Source organism: Carassius carassius, chromosome 1, assembly GCF_963082965.1.
Source record: "Carassius carassius chromosome 1, fCarCar2.1, whole genome shotgun sequence".
Taxonomy (NCBI): domain Eukaryota; kingdom Metazoa; phylum Chordata; class Actinopteri; order Cypriniformes; family Cyprinidae; genus Carassius; species Carassius carassius.
In genome coordinates, this window is record NC_081755.1 from 48,930,483 (window position 1) to 48,952,148 (window position 21,666).

A 21,666-nucleotide genomic window follows, 5' to 3' on the forward strand; every position below is an offset into this window, starting at 1 on the left:
TCGATAGGTGCATAGGGTGTACCTATACCATAAATGCCATATATTTCAAGAGAGCATCTTGCTTTATTAATATTCATTATGAATTCCTTAAGAAATGTTAACAATATAGGGGCAGATCCTTTTAGTGAAGCTGATGACATGGTCAAGTGATTCTGGAGTGGTCAAGAATATTCCAGTGCTGATCCTTTGATTCCTCTGTCTTCATTTCTTTTCCTTGCATCCTTCCCTCACATCCTAAGGGGGTGGAGATTAGACAAGAGGTAAGGCAAGGAAAGAAAAAAAAGGAGGATCCACAAACAAAGAAATGAAACCCAGTTTTTCTTTACAGTGACATTGCCATCTACTGGTCTGTCAGCATAACATCATGTTTTAGTTTAGTTTTCATGGATCTGTGTTAGCAGGGATTGTTTTGACAATGTTGTCATCTGTATGGAAAACTTAAAAAAGAAAATGCAAAGAAAAAATGTTTGCTTGCTGTTGTGTTGAAAGCACCCAAATTTCCTTTTTTTTCCCAAATGTCCCAATTGATTTTCATCACTTTTAATGTTTTCATTTTAGGCCTGATGAAAGTGAAAGAGGAAAGACAAGATCTGAATGAAGTGGAAGAGAAGCATCAGCATCAGAAAGCTCATGATGCCAACACTGGAGAGAAATCAGTGAGTTGCTCCAAAACTGTAAGCAGTTGCTCACAACGCAACATTCAAAGAAAAGAAGCCAAAAGTCCTTTTACCTGCTCTCAGTGCGGAAAGAGTTTCAAACAGAAAAGAACCCTTGACGAACACATGATGAATGTTCACAATGGAAAAAAGCCTTTCACCTGCTCTCAGTGTGGAAACATGTTCAGTCATCGTGGAAGCCTTTGGAATCACATGAAAATTCATGCTCGGATAAAGTCTTTCAGCTGCTCTCAGTGTGGAAAGAGTTTCACACAGAAAAGAACTCTTAATGAGCATATGCTAACTCACACTTTAGAAAAGCACATAACCTGTCCTCAGTGTGGAAAGACTTTTACATATAAAGGTAACCTGAAGAATCACATGTTAATTCATGCTGGAATAAATCCTTTTGTCTGCGCTCAGTGTGGAAAGAGTTTTGCACAGAAAAGAACTCTTAATGAGCATATGCTAACTCACACTTTAGCAAAGCCTTTCAGCTGCTCTCAGTGTGGAAAGAGTTTGTCACGTAGAGGAAGCCTTGAAAATCACATGTTAGTTCATGCTGGAATTAAGCCTTTCAGCTGCTCTCAGTGCGGAAAGAGTTTCACACGTATAGCAAACCTGAATAACCACATGATAATTCATGCTGAAATAAAGCCTTTTAGCTGCTCGCAGTGTGGAAACACTTTCACACGCAAAGCAAGCCTTAACAATCACATGATAATTCATACTGGAATAAAACATTTCAGCTGATCTTAATGTGGAGAGTGTATGTCAAGGGCCTCAGAAGCTGAACCATCAATGACAAAACCGTTTCCTTCATGTCATCACTTCTTGATGCTGATGAGAGTCAGTGGACAACCTAACTTGACCAAGATTTTAAATTAACAATTTAATACCCTTAATTATTTATTTATTTGTTTATTTCAGTTTATTAATTTTAAGGCGAGACACTGTGGGTGAACAAGAGTAAAAAAATAAATAAATAACTTAATTACATTAAGAATTTGAAACCTTCTTTGTATTACAAGATTTCTGAAATGAATATTTAGATATGCATTTGAGGCACTATATAATTAAATATGCACACATTTGCGTTACATTTTATAAGAAAAATATAAAATGAAGCCAGCGCTCTCATTTATAAATCTTGCTTACATACAAAATGGGCATAGACATTTTGTATGCAATTTTCCCCGGACATATCGTGATTTAGAAAACAAACTTGGCATAAATATGTACGCACCTTACTTACAGACATTATAGACCACACGAATGCACTCTTTTTCCTGGAGAGAGAAAAGTAATGAAGTAAACAACGACTTGAAACTCTTGTTTTCAACGAGGGGCTCCCGATCCCCAGTTAAGCCCATGGAGGGGACTGTGTGGACAGCCTCTTCCTTGTTTGGTATCTCGCCGTGGCTATTCTGTTTGGCTGATGAATGTGATGACATCTGTCCTCTTCCAGCGATCGTTTGAGTGGATCAAACCCTCGCAGTGGCAGCACCGCTGTCTCGTTCCAGATCAAACTTCATTGAGTCTGTGTGTGTGTTAGGGCACGGCCGTGCTATCGGACCCATGGCATCGGATTTTGTCTTAGTTGTGTTAGGTTTTTTTTTTTTTTTAAGTTTAAGTCTTTATTTTGTGTTGTAGTTTTGTTTGTGATTTTCTATTCTTTTCATCTTTTACAAATTAGTTTAGTTTCTGTATAAGTTATATTTATTCAAGTGGATTTCTGATTCTGTTAATATTGTGAAATTTTGTTTCGATTTGATCATTTCTGTTTTCATTTGATAATTTGAGCTAGTGTATTGTTTAAGACTTTTGTGTATTTTTTAAACCATAAGAATTAGTTAACTGATACTTTTGAAACCAAATCTTTGCATAACTACAGGAAACAATGCATCTAACAATGGATTGGGGGGGGGGGGGAAGCTGATTAAAAATAAATGCATATACATCAACTCAAATATGATTATCAATTAAGCATGTCTCCTATTCTGTGTACTAAACTCCTGAAACATTGGTGTCTTTTTGAAACATTGCTGTCTCTTTATGATAAGATGATAGTTTCTCAGAATAAGTAAAATGCTCATGAAATGACTTGGAGCAGTTCCAGAGATTATATATTAAGGCAGAAGAGGCTGAAAACACTGTTACAGTAGCTTCAGTAGGCCTATGTATAACTGAAACTGCATTTCTGCGCCATTAATTTCCACAAGGAATCGACTGGGGTAGAAATAAATTAGGCTGGAAAATCTCACAATCTCACACCCATAACACATTCTGACACATGTATAACCTTTTTTTTTTTTTTTTTGTACGGACCTCACATAAAAAAGTTTAAATCCTTAGGTTGGGGACATGCAAAATAATTTAGGAGTTCCCTCCTGAACTGCACCTTCACTTCTATTTTTCTTTTCAGTCTCTTTTCAGTCCTGATATCCATCTCTCCTCAAGATTTTTATTTGACTTTTACCATGTTTTATTTTTTTTTTGGCAAATGAATTAGCATTTGTATTTATTTTTACTACAAATTCTATGGTTAAACTATGGTTAGTGTAGCAAAAGCCATGGTTAATTTGTGGTTACCATACATTAATTTTCGTAAGGGTTGTGTTTTTGTCTGCACTAGCTCACCTTAACCCCTATTATAAAATATGATTATTTGTCTGCTTAATTACTAGCTACTAGATTACAATAGATAATGATGTTCTTTGTATGTTGAGTGATGACTGATGAGCAATGTGCTGCTGCTGCTTAACTAAGTAAACAAAGACAAAACTACAAAAGCATCTTTACAGATGAAACTGACCTGCACTTGAAACCCTGAACACTACGTTATCTTCTCTGCTCCAGCTGTGCGCTTCACACAATCCACACCGGTCTCTCTCTCAAGTCTCGCATCGATAACTCTGATTCAAACCATTTGGCGGAGGCGAGAGCAAGCAATACGAAGCAGTGCACTCACGACTAATCGATTCATGATTTATTAGAGATCTAATTATCGTATTCTGAAATAATCGCTTCAGTTTATTCGGCAGGCAATACAATAACAATATTAAAATAGAGGGCCGGGCCACCGGGAATAGTCCCGATTCTACCGATGGCCAGTTTGCGCCTGATTTCCACAGTTCTGCGTGAACGTGCAGAATTCATATATTCTCTTTTTATGGCTTAATATTCACAGAGACCATATCATGCTTTGATTCAAGTGTACTGAACTACTTTTCGCATCGCGGAAATGTCTCAGAATAGTTAGTGCAATTTGGGAAAGCAATCAATTAAATCTGTATGTGGATGTGTTGTATCATTAAAAATGTCATAAGTACTAACTGCAATTTAATTACACGTTTTTTCTTAGTAACTGTAACTGATTACAGTTACATTTATTTTGTAATTAAACTACGTAACGCCGTTACTTATAACTATTTACTCCCCAACAGAGACATCTGACATCTGATCCAGCCTCTCGTGTACGCGCTCTCGTGACACACGTTCATTTTTCCGTGGAGTGAAACATCGCAGAGCAGAGAGGAAAAAGACAACAAGCCGACAGACACGACAGAGTAGGCCTAAGGAAACAAAGTCTCAGCATTCAAATTATTCATTTAAATTTTATTAAGAATTTCAAACGATAAATACAGTTTTTGAGCTTTCAGCTTTTATCCATGTTCTAGCGAAGCAGGAGTGCATTCTTATGAAATAAAGATTGAATGAACATCCAATCCATGTTGAAATATACACTACAACTTACTGAATGTATAGTGTATGTAATCACCCAACGAGTGTTTCAACCGCGGAAAGACACCAATTAATAAAAATGCATTTATTTGATCCAAAAAACAGCAAAAGCAGTAATATTGTGAAATATTTTTACTATTTAAAATAACTGATTGCTATTTGAATATATTTTAAAATGTAATTTATTCCTGTGATTTCAAAGCTGATTTTTTAAGCATCATTACTCCAGTCACAGATCCTTCAGAAATCATTCTAATATTCTGAATTGCATGCTCAAAAAAAAAGAAAAGAAAAAATACTGTTATTATTATTATTATGTTTAAAACAGCTAGAATTGTTTCAGGTTTCCTTGATTAATAAAGTTCAGAAGAACAGCACTTATCTGAAATATAAATCTTTTGTAACATTATAAATGTCTTTATCATCATTTTTGATCAATTTAAATTAAAACGTTCTTGTTAAATAACAAGAACCCCCCCCCCCCCCCCCCAAAAATAAATAAATAAATAAATAAATAAATACTGACTCCAAGCTTTTAAATGCTATGGTGTAAAATGTTACAAAAGCTTTTTATTTCAGATAAATGCTGATCTTTTGATCTTCCTATTCATTAAAATAATCCTGGAAAAAAATGCACTTAACTATTTTAAATAATAATAATAAAATGTTTCTTGAGAATCGTGTGACTGGAGTAATGGTGCCAAAAATTCAGCTTTTAAATAACAGGAATAAATTACATTTTAAAATATATTCAAAAAGAAAGCAGTTATTTAAAATAGTAAAAATAGGCCAATTTCACAATAATACTGCTTTTGTTGTATTTTGGAATAAATAATTGCAGGCTTGGTGAGCAGAAGAGTTTTCTTTAAAAAAAAAAAAAAAAACTTAAAAAATCTACTGTTAAAACCTTTTGACTGATAGTGTACTTAATCGCAGGCTGGTTAATTATTCCTGAATAATTCTCACTCCAGACTGAACTCAAAATCTGGCAGCCCTGTTTGAAGTAATTTATAGTTTTAGGCTCTCTGAACAACATTTATAAAATAAACTATAGCCTACAAGTTAATTATAGATATTTTGCTCCAACCACTGGTTAATGAGATAATATAATAACTAACATTTGAAGTTACGCTATAAATGTAGCTAATATAGGATACTGTGAAGTAATCAGCAATCGTAGGATTTATTAATGCTTTTTAAATGCCAGGTTGGAGTTATATTCTGATTTTCTGTCAAGGTCTATGGACCCCCTGAATTAGCCTTGGCCACCCCATGTATAAAACTCTTGCTTCGCCACTGCATAAATGGTCACATTTCAGGCCAGCATAAATGAAGCATAATTTTTTTCCAAATGTGAACCTTTGAATATTTGCTAGTTAAAACAAGGGAGCTGAACATGTGTTTTGTAAACGTTGTAATTATATTTAAATTACATTTATGCATTTAGCAGATAATGTCATAAAGGTGCTTACTTTCGCCGTATTATTTCTCCCCTATTGGCGCTTCACTCTCCAGTCCATCGGGTGGCGCTAAGAGGCGTACGTTTGTTTGGAAACCACCATTAAACCTCAGAGGAAGAAGATTAGTTCAACTGCGCTCTCTGTTGTTTCGTCGTGATGCTGGATTAATACTAACTGTTAGAAATTTAACGGTAACGTTAGTGTTAAAAAAGATTTTGAATCTATTAAAAAAATATTTATTATTGTCCTCACAGTAAGCAGAGATATCTGGAAGAGTAACAACTGAACTGAGATCTGCTGCTGTGGAGATGGAGTTTGTTAAAGAAGAGATTGAAGAGAACACGAGTGAACCAGAAACCTGGAGAATAAAACACGAGGAACCAGAAACCTGGAGAATAAAACACGAGGAACCAGAAACATGGAAAATAAACCATGAGGAACCAGAAACCTTCGGAATAAAACAAGAGGAACCAGAAACCTGGAAAATAAACCACGAGGAACCAGAACCAGAAACCTGGAAAATAAAACACAAGGAACCAGAAACCTGGAAAATAAACCACGAGGAACCAGAAACCTGCGGAATAAAACACGAGGACCAAGGTGGTTGTTCTTTATTATCCACTGACGCTTAAAACGTGTCCTAATGTCAAATGTCTTAAAATGCAGCTGAACAGAGAAGATTTACATTTTATTTTCGCTCGTGTGTGCGGGTTTTCTTTCATTTAGTTAATTAAGGGAAATCAGTTGCGTGTAGTAGACCTAACGTTATTTAACTTTAATGTGCTGCAGGTGCGTGATGTGATGATGTGTGACTCCTAGCATGTGTCCCAATGTGCACACTATCCATCCTAAATTATGTGATCTTGGTACATTTCAATACTATTTAGGGCAGATTGGGTGGATAGTATGCACAATGGGACGCAGGGCTGGTGTTCTGATCTCTGAGAAATTTTAGTTGTAATTTAAGATGACCGCGGTGAACGGTTAATTTATCGGTTAACGGGCGTTGATTATCCTGCTGGTTTCAGAACCACAAAACACCACACTGTAATATTCACTTAAAGGTACACTAAGTGATTTTTGAAAAACACTTTTGACCACAGTATCAGACCGAGACCTAAAACACACCTGTAGCCAATCAGCAGTAAGAGTGGGTGTGTCTTGAAGAGAGCGCTCCATTTGAGTGCACAGGACAGATATTAGCAGATAGAAATGGGTAAAAAACTTATCCGTGTTGGCTTTTGTTTGAATATTTATTAAATGTCAAATGCTTGTAAAAACATGTCTACATTAACCTTTTACAAAAGGTATTGAAACTTTTATCTGATTAATTTTAACTGATACCTTAACCTTATTTTTTTTCTGCTGCCATGTTTTTTTTTTTTTTTTTTTTTTACATGGGATAGCCCACCACAAAGGCGTTATATTCAGGTGGGACTGGTGGGACATGTCCCCACCACTTTTGGTCATGGTCGATTTTGTCCCTACCACTTTTTGAAAAATATCTTGCGGAAGGTAGCCTATGTATTAAATGGAATACAAGATCAACAAATCATCCTTCATAATCTAATTGGGGTGATGAATTAATAAATTAATTCATTTGACTTCCTATTCATGCATAACTCATATAGCGCAATGTGGGGGAGTCGTGGCCTAATGGTTAGAGAGTCGGACTCCCAATCGAAAGGTTGTGAGTTCGAGTCTCGAGCTGGCAGGAATTGTGGGTGGGGGGGGAGTGCATGTACAGTTCTCTCTCCACCTTCAATACCACGACTCAAGGTGCCCTTGAGCAAGGCATCGAAGCCCCAACTGCTCCCCGGGCGCCGCAGCATAAATGGCTGCCCACTGCTCCGGGTGTGTGCTCACAGTGTGTGTGTGTGTGTTCACTGCTCTGTGTGTGTGTGCATTTCGGATGGGTTAAATGCAGAGCACAAATTCTGAGTATGGGTCACCATACTTGGCTGAATGTCACGTCACTTTCACTTTTTTTTCACTTTTCAATAACAACGTGATTTGCAGTAGAGGGTGACATTTTTGGCCGGAATTTGTCAGTTACACCGAAAAAAACTGACTACTGATCTGTAGCCTACTGTTTTTTTTGTTGTTTTTTTTTTGACGTTTTTTTTTTTCAATGTAACTGACAAATTCCGGGCATGCCCACTTTAGTAAAATAAATTTTTTAAATGTATTTTTATTTTAAAGAACTGAAAGCCACACATTACATTTCATTTAAATCATCTATGCTAACCCACACATTTTCTTTTTTTCTTTCTTTTATTTGAAAGTAGACATTTCACTCTCTAGATTTATTTTTCATAAACTGAGTTTCGAAGTTTCTCGCTCAAGTTCACATGACCTAGACCTAAACTGAATCTAGTTTGCTTTAATTATTTTACAGAAGCACAACGGTTCGTTGTTATTCGGAGAGCACACAAATAAACGTATACGGATTCGAAAGATTGATTAGCCTACTTTTATCTGTATGACCAAAAATGACCCTCTGCGCTCCGAGAATTTAATAATCACTCCGCTCCGCTCTCACTGATGGAAACACCGCTCCGCCTTCATTCCGTGGATAAAGTGTTTCAGTATGTTTTTATTTCAATGTTATGTTCATAACGTAGCCTATATTAAAATAAAAAAAATAATAAATAAGGTAACAGGAGAGTTTCAAGCACAGGTCAGAGCAGCGTGCGAATGAAACATTTAAAAGCACATGTAAATGAGAGAGTAACTCTAGCGCTGAGTTAACACTGCTGTGAATGCATGTGGTGTGGTGTTCAGTATATGTCGGAGGCGCCAGAACTGCAGCTGGTAGAATGTGCGCTGCAGCACAATACTACGGTATTTCTTCAAAAGCAGATCGTAGAGACATTTTTATTGTCCACGATCAAAAATCGTCATATCGCACGCCCACAGTTTATAGTTCATTTATATAAAAGGCAAGCTATATTTGTGTATAAAGGTAGGGATTAAAGTCGTGTATTCCCGGTCCCGCCCACTCCCGCTGACATTTTTCCCATCCCGTCCCATTCCCATGATTAATAGTGATTTTGTTCCCAATCCCGCAGGAATCCCGAAAAAATGTCAGCCTCTAATTTGCAGCCGTCACGCTTATAGTAATGTCATTATAGAATTTTATTTTAAAAATGGAGCGCTGACTTGTGCTAAGTAGACCTGCCATCTACTAAAGATTTTAGTTAACTAGTTGCACATTATATTAAATTGATTAATATAATAATATATTAACCATACTGTAATATAGGCTAGGCATTCCATGCTCAAGCTTGTATATAAAGCAATTGCCTCAATGCACTGGCAAAGTGATTCTGAATGTGTCAGGGGAAAAGAAGACATTTTAATTATTTATTAATAAACTAGTGCTTTCTGATACAGTGTCGGGTGCTGAGAAGAGGTTGCCGAATGCCACTCACTCGCCATCTCCACATGGATATGCACCTTTCTTACGGACTAAAATCGAATGGGCGAGTTTTCATTATATTTATTTTATTATTCATATTTAAAAAAATTAGAATAACCTGTTTTGGTTATAGGTCTCCAGATTGCGACCAAATAAATTTTGCGCTTTGAGTGCATTCTGGTTTATATGGGGAAAGTGGGCACAAAGTATCACTTTTTGACGTTTTCAGTTTGTGTGCATCCACTTGGGGTTCAGATTTTTATTTATTTATTATTATTATTTTAAAATAGAAATTTTTTGGCAGGGTTACCTTGGTAAAATTTGCATTTTAGGCGCTAAATATCATGTTATTGGTATTGGGGTTGCTTCAAACCGCGGACATGAAAAACTTCCACAGACTTGGCAACACTGGTTCAGGTGGAGCAGCAGTTACTACACAGAGCCGTAGTCTACCGTCAACTAACACAAAATCGCTTTCAAAGTCGACAAAGAATCGCCTGCGGTTTTAAAATCGATTTTGTGTAGATTGTCTGTGAATTACGGCTCTGTGTAGTAAATGCCAACCAGTGGTGCCAAGTCTGCGGGTTGGTTAGCCACTAAAATTCGGATCTTAGACCAAGGGAACCCCGCCAAAAAAACTAAAAGCGAAATGCGATTGGACTAGTTTTGAGAAGCAATTGTGTTGGTTTTGTTTTGAAAACCTGGCAATCCTGATCTGAACACACGTGCTGGAGATATACTAATCAAGGAGCGCCTTTACTGAGGAGATGCGCATGAAAATCGCATTCGATTTTTTTTGCACAGCCCTAGAATATGTCACTTTGTTTCGTAAGGCTGAGCCTGATCCTTTCGTAAGGATAAGGCTGAGCCAGTTCTTCAGCGATGATTACAGAGAGTCCAGCCGAGATGTGTGGGAACAGTTCTTACTGGAGCCATGTATTCCACCAGATGAGGATCCCATTCAGTGGTGAAACGAAAACACGATGCACTACACAAAAATTATTCACTTAGCACAGCGTTATTTGTGAGTCCCGTCAACCTCTGTGCCGTCAGAGCGCGTTTTCTCCTAGGCCGGCCTTATTATTAACAGACTAAGGAGCCGACTTTCCCCCGATCATGCTTACATGCCCATGTTTCTTAACAAGAACATGTAAAACAATAGAAAAAAAAGCAAAAAAGATTTGCTGACAGTTTAAAAGTTTCAAAGTTAAGTGTAGGCAACGTTCTACAATAGCTTAATTGCTGCAGGCTGCTTTACGTTTTTTCTTTTGTTTTTCACTTTTTTTTTTTTTGCTTTCAATCTATACTTTTGTTTGTTTGCACGCATTGTCAAATGTTTTCAGCTACAAAACACGATGTGTAATGTTCAAGCTTATTGTGTGTAAGCTTGTTCAAAATGATGGAAACAATAAATGTTGCTGAAAAATAACGTCTGTCTCATTAAACTTAATTTAAATAAACGAATATTCGAATATTCGTTTTTTGTGAGCTCAAATATTCGAATGTGATATTTGCTCAAAACACCCATCCCTAATGTATATTATATATTATTTTTAATAATATATATTTTAATTTAAATAAAAAAGTAAAACAATGGTGTTTTTTAAGAATTTAAATAATCAGATTTTAGAGTTTGACAATGAACACATTGCAACCAATGCTTGCGGACCCACATAAATGAGAAAAAATGCTTTACATGTATTCTAATTCTAAACATTAAACACTGACTGGCAGTCTTTATCCATGTGGTACTCGTTGGTTTCATAAAAATTTCATTAAAGTAAATTACATCGATAATGTCATACAATAGCACATTGTAACACAGTGTTATCATGGTACCTCATCTGCGCAAGTGGAATTTAAAACTGCTAGTCATCAAAGCATTAAAAAGCAATCTGAACTTATAAATAACAGATTGGCAATTAAAATAATAGCAGATTTTTCTCATTATAAATGAATAAAGAAAACTGGGATGAAAATTTTACTTAATAATCCAGAATTGTAATTTTACTATGTTAAAATAAATGGTCAGTGATATCTTCAAAAGATTATTGAATTTTGCCACACATTTGTTTCTGTATAATGTTGATAATGTAACTGGTAAATATTCAAACCTTGTGTTACAACTAATTGCGTTACTTTGTGCTCCGTGCTCTCCCTACTTGCTGAGCAGGAGCACCAAGGTGCACAGCAAAAATTACGCGAATATTGATGGTTTTCACACTTAAGTAAAAGACTGTTTCTTTAACCAGAGAAGGTGAACATGTTGGTATTCTTGTGGGGGGAAGAAAAACTTTGAAAGCACTTTCACCGGCAGCACTTAGTTTTACTTTTATTTATTTTATTTTCATTTTGAAAAGTGTATCTTTGCTGTTTACCTCGCGTTATGCAACTTGAATTGCCGCTCCCCGTCAGTGATCTACCACCCCTCAGCACCTGCGTTCAAAATTTTCTGGCGCCGCCTCTGGTACAATGATGATATTTTTGAAAAAGCAAAAATTTGTTTTTTCCAACTCTAAACCCAGTCCCCTAAATTAGGTTATTAAATAAAAATCTAGCAAAACGAGTTGCGCGGTGTCCCCACCACTTTTCAAAGCAAAGTTACACCACTTGGCTAAAATGCACATGAAGATTTGTTTAATAACTTACTGTTCTGACGGTTTTCACCTCTGGTATTATAATAGTGATTAGGAAATAAAGTTAAGTATTGTGTAGTATGCAGAAGTTTTTTTTGGGTGCTGTTGCCATGGTGATCATAATTTCAGAGATCCATTGATCATGGCTTCTCAATAGTCGTAATGCACGTTCTTAACTCAGTCAACATACACAATTTGGTGGTTCTGAAGCCAAAAACTCTTGAGTTTCCTATCTCAGGGTAAGTCAAATCAGAGTTCAAGTTTTAACTCCGAGTTTGTTGAACCTCCTTTCTGGAATACACCCCTGTTGGGGTATAGGCGTGTTTGTTTTGGAGCTTTCAAATATCAACGTAATTTGGAGAAAATACCTTAGTGAACCTTTAAATCTAATGCTTTAACAGTTGGTGACATCCTCAGAAAACCTATAATAGCAGTGTATTGCTATAACTTGCCTATGATGACTTTACAACTGAGCGTGGGTATTTCACTCACATTGGATGCATCAATGATCTTCATCATTACAATGTTTTCATTTCAGGTCTGAGGAAAGTGAAAGAGGAAAGACAAGATCTGAATGAAGTGGAGGAGAAGCATCAGGATCAGAAAGATCATGATTTCAACACTGGAGAAAAATCAGTGAGTTTCTCTAAAACTGAAAATGGCAACATTCAGATAACCGAGGTCAAAAAGCCTTTCAGCTGCTCTCAGTGTGGAAAGGCGTTCAAACTGAAAAGTAGTCTTATGTACCACATGTTAGTTCATGCTGGAATAAAACCTTTCACCTGTTCCGAGTGTGGAAAAAGTTTCACGCAGAGAAAACGACTCACTGTGCATGTGCGTATTCACTCTTCTGAAAAGCCTTTCAGCTGCTCTCAGTGTGGAAAGACGTTCAAACTGAAAAGTAGTCTTATGTACCACATGTTAGTTCATGCTGGAATAAAACCATTCACCTGCTCTGAGTGTGGAAGGAGTTTCACACAGAAAAAACGACTCAATGAGCATGTGCGTATTCACTCTTCTGAAAAACCTTTCACCTGTTCTGAGTGTGGAAGGAGTTTCACTCTAAAAAAACAACTCAATTTGCATGTGCGTATTCACTCTTCTGAAAAACCTTTCAGCTGCTCTCAGTGTGGAAACACTTTCAAACTGAAGAGAAGCCTTAAGTACCACATGTTAGTTCATGCTGGAATAAAACCATTCACCTGCTCTGAGTGTGGAAAAAGTTTCACGCAGAGAAAACGACTCAATGTGCATGTGCGTATTCACTCTTCTGAAAAGCCTTTCAGCTGCTCTCAGTGTGGAACGAGTTTCACACGTAAAGCAAGCCTTAATGATCACATGATAATGCATACTGGGAAAAATCCTTTCAACTGCTCTCAGTGTGGAAAGACTTTCAAACAGAAGAGAAACCTTATGCACCACAAGTTAATTCATGCTGGAAAAAAGCCTTTCTGCTGCTCTCAGTGTGGAAAGAGTTTTACACACAAAAAACATCTCAATGAGCATGTGCGTATTCACTCTTCAGAAAAGCCTTTCACCTGCTCTCAGTGTGAAAAGAGTTTCACACGTAAAGCAAGCCTTAAGAATCACATGTTAATTCATGCTGGAATAAAGTCTTTCAGCTGCTCTCAGTGCGGAAAGAGTTTTACACAGAAAGGTAGCCTGAAGAATCACATGTTCATTCACAGTGGAATAAAGCCTTTTGTCTGCTCACAGTGTGGAAAGAGTTTCATTCAGAAAGTTCAACTCAAGATTCATTTGATAACTCACTCTTCGGAAAAGTCTTTCACCTGATCTCAGAGTGGAAACCATTTCAGTCGTAAAGAATGCCTTAAGATTCACATTAATCCATAATGGGGAAAAGCCTTTTACTTGCTCTCAGTGTGGAATCAGTTTTTCCTATAAGCAAGGATTTAATATTCACATGAGAATTCCAAGTGAAGCAAAGTCGTCTGTGTGAGAAGATTTGGGAAGCTGGTGTCAGAACTCATCTTCATCGCTTTCACTGTGCCCTGAGGAAATTGAACTGATCTGGAAGGAGATTTCTAAGGGTTGACTCTAATGCTGGGCGGTATACTGTTTCACACCGAATACTGGTGTTTATTTTTCGTATGAAATCAACTTTTAAAATACCGCAATACCTTTGTCGTCTAAACAACGTTCGGAACGCGACACTATTTGAGAGCCGTCACTTCACACAAGCATGACTTCAGAACTATATTTAGCAACTTTCAGACCCAACTTTTTCAACTTTCAGATTAATTTGATTCTGGCTTCATTTTTAGACCTCAGTTGCAAGGTGGAGGATTTTCAATCTATTCTGTCATTATTCATTTTTGTTTTGCCAATTTTATCCTTCATAACTGTGTTTTTCATGAGATGTCACATAATCATTGGAACATATTCATTTGTTTTGGGGGCATTTACATAGTACAATTTTTTAATGAAATACTGAAAATATTTTATGCATTTTGGTATTTATTAAGAGTTAATTTTTCGTTTTTTTCCAGTCACTTTGGCTTAATTCTTTAATTATGATTTTCATAATTAAACTCTCTTTGAACAATATTTTTGGTCAGACAAATTTGAATTTCATATTAGTTTAAGCAAATTGCATCGCTATGTATGACTTCTATGAAAGAAATGTGTGTAAAATCAATTTTCTTTTTACATGTAATGCATTTCTACACAAATAAATGTACTGTATATACTCAAATGTGAATATATACTTCAAACATCTCTATGTCTCATTGTTCATTCTTGAAGTAAAATTGTGTCCATTTTGTAGATTAAATAAACTGTTTTAGACCACTGCTTGTGTTGAATGTGACATGTCTGGAGTGTGTGTGATGCCTTTGAGTTCTCCAAGACTCACCGCTGCTCTTTTATTTTGATTAGATAATCATTAAGTGTTAATTAATTAATTAATCTGTATCAACCAGTGTGGTCCAACCTAGCTATTGGTATTGGCAAAATCCACTATCAGTTGCCCTGATTTCTAAATATCAGCATCGGCCAGTGAAAAACCCATACAGTCGACTTCTATCCTTTAGTAGACTTTGCTGTCATAGATACTATGACAGCAAAATTCCAGAGTTTTGCAACCTTAGGTAGCCTGATGGATTGTAGTGTAGAAGCCTAGTTAGATACACAGGAGCTAAACCATTAAGGGCCTTATAAGTAGTAATATTTTGTAACCGATACAGAACTTAATAGGTAGCCATTGTAAAATCAGGGAAATTATAATACTTTCATGACATAAGTAATCAAACTGCTGCACTTTGGACTACCTGTAGCTTGTTTATTGAAGAAGCAGGACAACCACCTAGCAGTGCATTACAATAGTCCAGTCTAGAGGTCATGAATACATGAACTAGCTTTTCTGCATCAGAAACAGGTAACATGTTTCGTAGCTTGGCAATGTTTCTAAGATGCAAGAATGCAGTTTTTGTAACATGGGAAATATGATTTTCAAAAGATAAGTTGCTGTCTAATATAACACCCTGATTTTTGACTGTAGAGGAAGCAACAGTACATCCGTCTAGTTGAAAACTGTAGTCTACTAGATTCTGTGTACTGTTTTTTTTGTCCACTAATTAATATCTCTGTCTTATCTGAATTTAATAGGAGAAAATTATTGGTCATCCAATCTTTAACATGTTTAACACACTCTGTTAGCTTAGATAATTGGGAAGTTTCATCTGGTCTCGTTGATCTATATAGCTGAGTATCATCAGCATAACAGTGAAAACTAATCCCATATTTTCTAATAATATTACCAAGGGGCAACATGTATATTGAAAATGGCAGAGTGCCTAAGACAGATCCTTGTGGCACTACATACTTGCATTAATTGAGATGATTCCCTGTTTAAATAGGCAAAAGATTGGATGGGTAGGATCTAAACCATCTTAGGGTGTTTTCAGAGCTGTAGATTATAATTCCTTACATTTATATAGCACTTTTCTAAGCACTCAAAGCACTTTACATTGTCAGGAGGTATCTTCTCATCCACCACCAGGAGTGCTTGTTCAAAAGAGATTTAAATACTCCCCCACTGATATGTGAAAATTATATGCAATATTAGAATATCTTCAAACTATAGGCTAACATATACTACCAGCCAAAAGTTTTTGAAAGGTTAGTTTGTTTTTTCAGTTTTTTAAGTCTTTTCTGCTCACCAAGCCTTCATTTATTTGATCCAAAATACAGTAAAACAGCAATTGAACTATTTTTACTATTTAAAATTATGCTTTTCACATGATCCTTCAGAAATCATTCTTATATTTTGATTTGCTGCTCAAAACACATTGATAACAGCATATCATTTTTTAGGTTTCTTTGATGAATAGAAAGTTTAGAAGAACAGAGTTAATCCGAAATATAAATATCTTGTAACATTATAAATGTCTTTATCGTCAATTTAAAGCATCCTTACTAAATAAAAGTATAAATTTTTATAATTTCTTCTTAAAACTTCAAGCTTTTTGACTTCAAGGTTTTTGAAAGGAATGGTGTATGTTACATAAGATTTTTATTTCAGATAAAAATCTTTGGATTTTCTATTCTTCAAATAATCCTGAAAAAACATCGACAATCAGCAAATCAGCATATTAGAATGATTTCTAAAGGATCATGTGACACTGAAGACTGGAGTAATAATGCTGAACATTTAGCTTTGATCACGGGAATAAATGACATTTTACAATATATTCAAATAGAAAGCAGTTATTTTAAATAGTATAGATATTTCTATATTTTATTGTTTTTGCTGTACTTTGGATCAAATAAATGCCGGCTTGAGTAGAAGAGACTTCAAAAACAACAAAAAAAAAACCTTTGACTGGTAGTGTAGGTTGATTATTCTTGTAGATTGAAACAAATGTGCTTCAGGCAGGATAAAGAGTATGAAAAGTGTTCAGATATACTGCAGAAAAAAACAAAAACATGTTGCTGGAGACGGGCTTATTGAAAATGCATACTGATTGTCTGCCAGCAGGATGCGCTGTGAAGTGGTAGAACCAGCGGTTTCTCCAGTAATGGCTGTAATCAAAGCAGCTCTGCTCATGAACGCTTCTTTACTAGATATAATAAAAATGCCATCGAAACCTTTCTGAAGACAGAGCTTTCTCTACGGAAATATATTCATAGACGACACCGCCGCGTTTTGATTTTGAAATGTATGTTTATTCAATGAAGTCAAAAGCCACAAATAAAGCAATGGGAAATATATACAGGTGCTTCTCAATAAATTTGAATGTTGTGGAAAAGTTCATTTATTTCAGTAATTTAACTCAAATAGTTGAAACTTGTATATTATAAATAAATTCAGTGGACACGGACTGAAATAGTTTAAGCCTTTTTTTCTTTTAATTGTGATGATTTTGACTCACATTTTAAAAATCTCATGACAACTAAGAAAAAATCCCAAATTCAGAATCTCAGAAAATTTGAATATTGTGAAAAGGTTCAATATTGAAGACACCTTGTGTCACACTCTAATCAGCTAATTAACTCAAAACACCTGCAAAGGCCTTTAAGTGACGTCCCTTAAACAATTTTCGGGAGGAGCATGCACGGATAATTAACACGGCGAGTTCATCATTAGTGATTGCACAGTTTACCAATCAGCTCAAGAGAAAACACCTATAAATAATCAAGTAAGTCCTACCTTCATCATCTCTCGACTTTCAGCATTTGGTTCGCTCTGTTTGCCATCTTATCACAGACCCAATTTTCCGTACAGCGAGGATGTCTGTACGGGAGATTTTTTCAGATCTGCCGCTATTTGCCGGCCCCATGATCACTCCTACCCTGCCAAACACAGCCGCCGAGCACCAAGCGTTATTGCGACAGCTGCTCTTCTCGACCAGCCACACGCTGTGGCCAATAGACCGTGCAAAGCCCTGAGCTTGCCTCGCTCGACACCACCATTGTCCCGCTCAAGACCCGGCTCTCCTCGAGCACTGGATCGCAGCAGGCATTCATTTGGTGTGTCGTCATTTTTAGGTGAAGATGCTAAATGCAGGTTTCTCAGCTAAAGTTTGTTAAACGACGTTATGACGTAATTCTGCCGGATGTGGATGCCATTTCTAACCATGAAGCCAAGAAGGCATTTTTTCCAGAGTTGTCATCCACACTGAAATGTCTGAAGCCATTACATTTGCCTTACTGTGCATGTCCAAACCTCACTGAGAAGATACAGACATAAGTTTCATGCAATTCTTCTGGCAGAATCATTATATTTATGGAAATCTTTCACCATTTACTGGCGCGATCACTCAGAATTTATCTAAAACGCAACTGCCCTCGTGTTTTCCGCAGGACAGCAATTGTGTAAATAAATATCTTTAGAAACCATGTGAAAGTGAATAGCACATAACTGCAAATTAACATTACTACTATAAACATGTCTATTGGTACAATGTGTTACAAGACTAAACATGCTAAGGCTGGAAGGCCAAAACGAGAGGAAAATATGTTTTTTAACAGGAACGTATTAATGTGGACAAGGCCTGAGGGATTGTCAAATCAGGCAACCAATTGCTAAGCCGGCAACACAGTAGGCTACCCAGGCATTTTACGCTTGCCCCGTCAAACGTTACTAGCCCTTCTGCTTTCCCGCAGCCAACATCTACAGCAACCGAAGCAAGTCTAAAGCTGCCTCTACTTGCCGGCCCGCACATCCCAATATTTCCATCCTGTTACTTATAACCCTTTTTTTCTTTTCAGTGTCCTCCAGCTCACATAGCAGACATTAGCATAAAGCTTCCTTCTCTTTTCCGCCACACCCTAACCATCCCTCCAAACACTCTCACCTTTGATCCACCCCCCCGTAGCCAGCAACGTCAGTGCACAGATTTTGTCAGAAGGCAGAGTGCTACAAGACCTATTAGTGGTCAGACTGATTTCATATCAAAGAGGCTCACCAAACCCTCATCAGCCAACCCCTTTAACGCCAGTCCATCCCAGTCCATCATACTCGTAAATTACCATTACACAAATGCAACAATGATATGACATTTGACCCATCACGTGCAACTTTTGTTGATGCTTCTCGAGCGCTGGGAGTGAGAGAGACATTCCACAGCTAGATTTGAACAGAGAACGCAACTTAAACCTGGTTCTATGGACGATATCCTTTTACTGCACATTAACCTTATACGGGAAAGTAAATGCATAGTTTGTGAGTGACATGCTCAGGTTGTAATTTTTTTTTTTTCATTAATAGGTCTTTTTGCTTATAGTTATTAGGTTCCATAGCCTATTTAGGTGCCGATGGTAGACTACTTGAATGACACTAAACAAAGCACACTTTAGCCTGTTTCATTAGCCCATTCATGATGCTGTTGTGTAGAGAGAGGTCCGAGATAAAAATTAAAGCACTTTAATTGGAATTATTTTAGCTTGTGTGATTTATTGCGGGCGCAGATTGGGTAATGGGCCAAATATTAACGGGTCTGGGCGGATGCGGATTTAATTTTTATATTTTCAGGGGTGACGGGGCAGATCTGGTGCTGAACTTTGCGGGTACAGGCGGGCGTGGGTCTCCAAAAAAGGACCTGTGCAGGACTCTGGCTACCAGTACCTGGTTTAAGGACCATGGTATCCCTGTTCTTAATTAGCCAGCAAACTCACCTGAACTTAACCCCATAGAAAATCTATGGGGTATTGTGAAGAGGAAGATGCGATATGCCAGACCCAAGAATGCAGAAGAGCTGAAGGCCACTATCAGAGCAACCTGGGCTCTCATAACACCTGAGCAATGCCACAAACTGTTTGACTCCATGCCCCGCCGCACTGCTGAAGTAATTCAGGCAAAAGGAACCCCAACTAAGTATTGAGTGCTGTACATGCTCATACTTTTCATGTTCATACTTTTCAGTTGGCCAAGATTTCTAAAAATCCTTTCTTTGTATTGGTCTTAAAGGCCATGTTGAAGGTTAACCACCACTTTTGATTAATGGGTACATAAATCACTCAAGATATGTATATCATTTTTAAAATGTCTCAAAAATGGTCTTAAGGACCTATTTTTTAAGTTTTTGGTATTAACGGTTTATACACAACTCGTGATGACAACTCGCCCCTACGAATAATACTGCCTACGGATGCAGTGTTTATGCTAGTGGTACACGTTGAAAAAACGATTTTAGGTCAATGTAACGTTGCAATAAAATAAATAATCTAGTTACAATTCCTTGCGCTCAGAAAGTTTGGCGTAACTTGCCTGGAACGGTACAAAGTCGTTAGTTGTGGTATGAAATAGTGATTACGAGCTCAAAAACCTGCCTGGAACGCAGCATCAGAACTATAGCAACTGACTGGGATGAGGAAGAGGTGGCAAGAACCAACATGTATGAGGGCCCGCAGCCGTGTAATTTCGAACCTGCCAGACGTGAGAGGGCAAATGAGGAATTGACAAGAACTGGTGTCCGTCAAAGACTATGCATGGTCCGAGGAGAATGAGTGGAGAGTTGGTGAAGTGTCCTGGTGAGTTGCTATCATTTAGCATCGCAGCAATGAGCACTGGAGCTAGTCTACGAGCAGCAATGCACAATAACGACACACACACATATATATATATATATTTTTTTTTATTCATTTTATTTTTATTTTTTTTTACTGTCATTGAGTAGCACCAAGTGAAAAATCAAAGTTTTTGTTATATCTAGTGGCAGTGATCATGATGTTAGTTCAGATAAGTACCGGTAACCTATGTCATAGTGTCGTAGTACTGGTAAACTTTGTCTTTGTCATCTAGAAATAGAAGGCATCATGCTAGCTATATGGACGTTTCTAAGCGTTTATCTCTTCCTCCGGTGAAAATGTTGGAAGGAAATTGCGTTGGAAAGCTTGTGCTGTACGGAAGTGAGTGCGTTTTGGTCGCTGTTGGTCGATATCTATCTATCTGTCTGTCTATCTATCTATATATCTAGTCTAACTATCTATATATATCTATGTATTTATCTATAATCTGCGTTATCTGAATACTCTCGTCTACTACTCGTCTCTCTCTAGTCACTCTCAATGCTCTCAAGGCGGGCTTTGGTAAATTATCTCCCCAACGTGACGTGATGCAATGCATTGTGGGGGAAAGGAGACCGCTGTAAGATAGTACCTACTTTTTCGTATTATATTCCGTTTTGTGATACCCAACAACATAAAATACAATGGATAACAGTTTAAATGTTTATTACCAATAAGCAAATTGCACAAATTCGTTAAAAAATTAACCTTGCAACACGGCCTTTAAGTAATATTCAAATTTTCTGAGATACTGAATTTGGGATTTTCCTAAGTTGTCAGTTATAATCATCAAAATTAAAAGAAATAAACATTTGAAATATATCAGCCTGTGTGTAATGCATGTCTCCTGCATATTCTACTGATGCAATATTAATGTTGATGTTGTTAGTCATCCTATTCAACAAAGGACATCAAGTCATGGAATAAATAGTAGTTCAGTCAATTTGTTTTCTCCATAGCCAAACACTTTAATAAAATGGTTTTACAGTTACAATGTTACAATGAGCAGTCTGTGCAAAATATGAGAACCACAATACATATTTTTAAAGTACTGTGACCAGTGCAGCAAGGTTGCAGGCTCCTGTAACGCCTGCCGGATGAAAGGAGGGTGTAAAGTCTATGGTTAGGGTAAGAGGCATCCTTGAGGATGTTTCTTGCCCTGCCCAGACAGCACTTGTGATAAATGTTCTCAATGGAAGTTGACTGGGTGCTGGTGATCC

The 21,666-nt window shown here is 37.0% G+C and overlaps 3 protein-coding genes across 10 annotated transcripts in view; all 3 read left to right on the plus strand.

Annotated features, from left to right (window-relative positions):
* Nucleotides 1-21,666, plus strand: part of LOC132158112 (gastrula zinc finger protein XlCGF57.1-like) — a 129,963-nt gene that overhangs the window by 39,276 nt on the left and 69,021 nt on the right. The gene's annotated exons all lie outside the window — the stretch shown is intronic.
* LOC132094302 (gastrula zinc finger protein XlCGF17.1-like) overlaps nt 1-21,666 on the plus strand; it is a 216,357-nt gene that overhangs the window by 2,402 nt on the left and 192,289 nt on the right. The gene's annotated exons all lie outside the window — the stretch shown is intronic.
* LOC132159543 (gastrula zinc finger protein XlCGF26.1-like) overlaps nt 1-21,666 on the plus strand; it is a 27,529-nt gene continuing 5,863 nt past the window's right edge. For 3 of the 5 annotated variants that reach the window (XM_059569335.1, XM_059569407.1, XM_059569261.1), the window contains exons 1-3: nt 1-656; nt 6,169-6,460; nt 12,456-12,553. In XM_059569335.1, the coding sequence (XP_059425318.1) occupies nt 516-656; nt 6,169-6,460; nt 12,456-12,553 (531 nt within the window). In that variant the 5' untranslated portion in view covers nt 1-515. Of the gene's footprint in view, nt 657-6,114; nt 6,461-12,455; nt 14,340-21,666 lie in introns of those variants that run through there. The other 2 variants (XM_059569126.1, XM_059569195.1) reach the window with 2 other exon arrangements.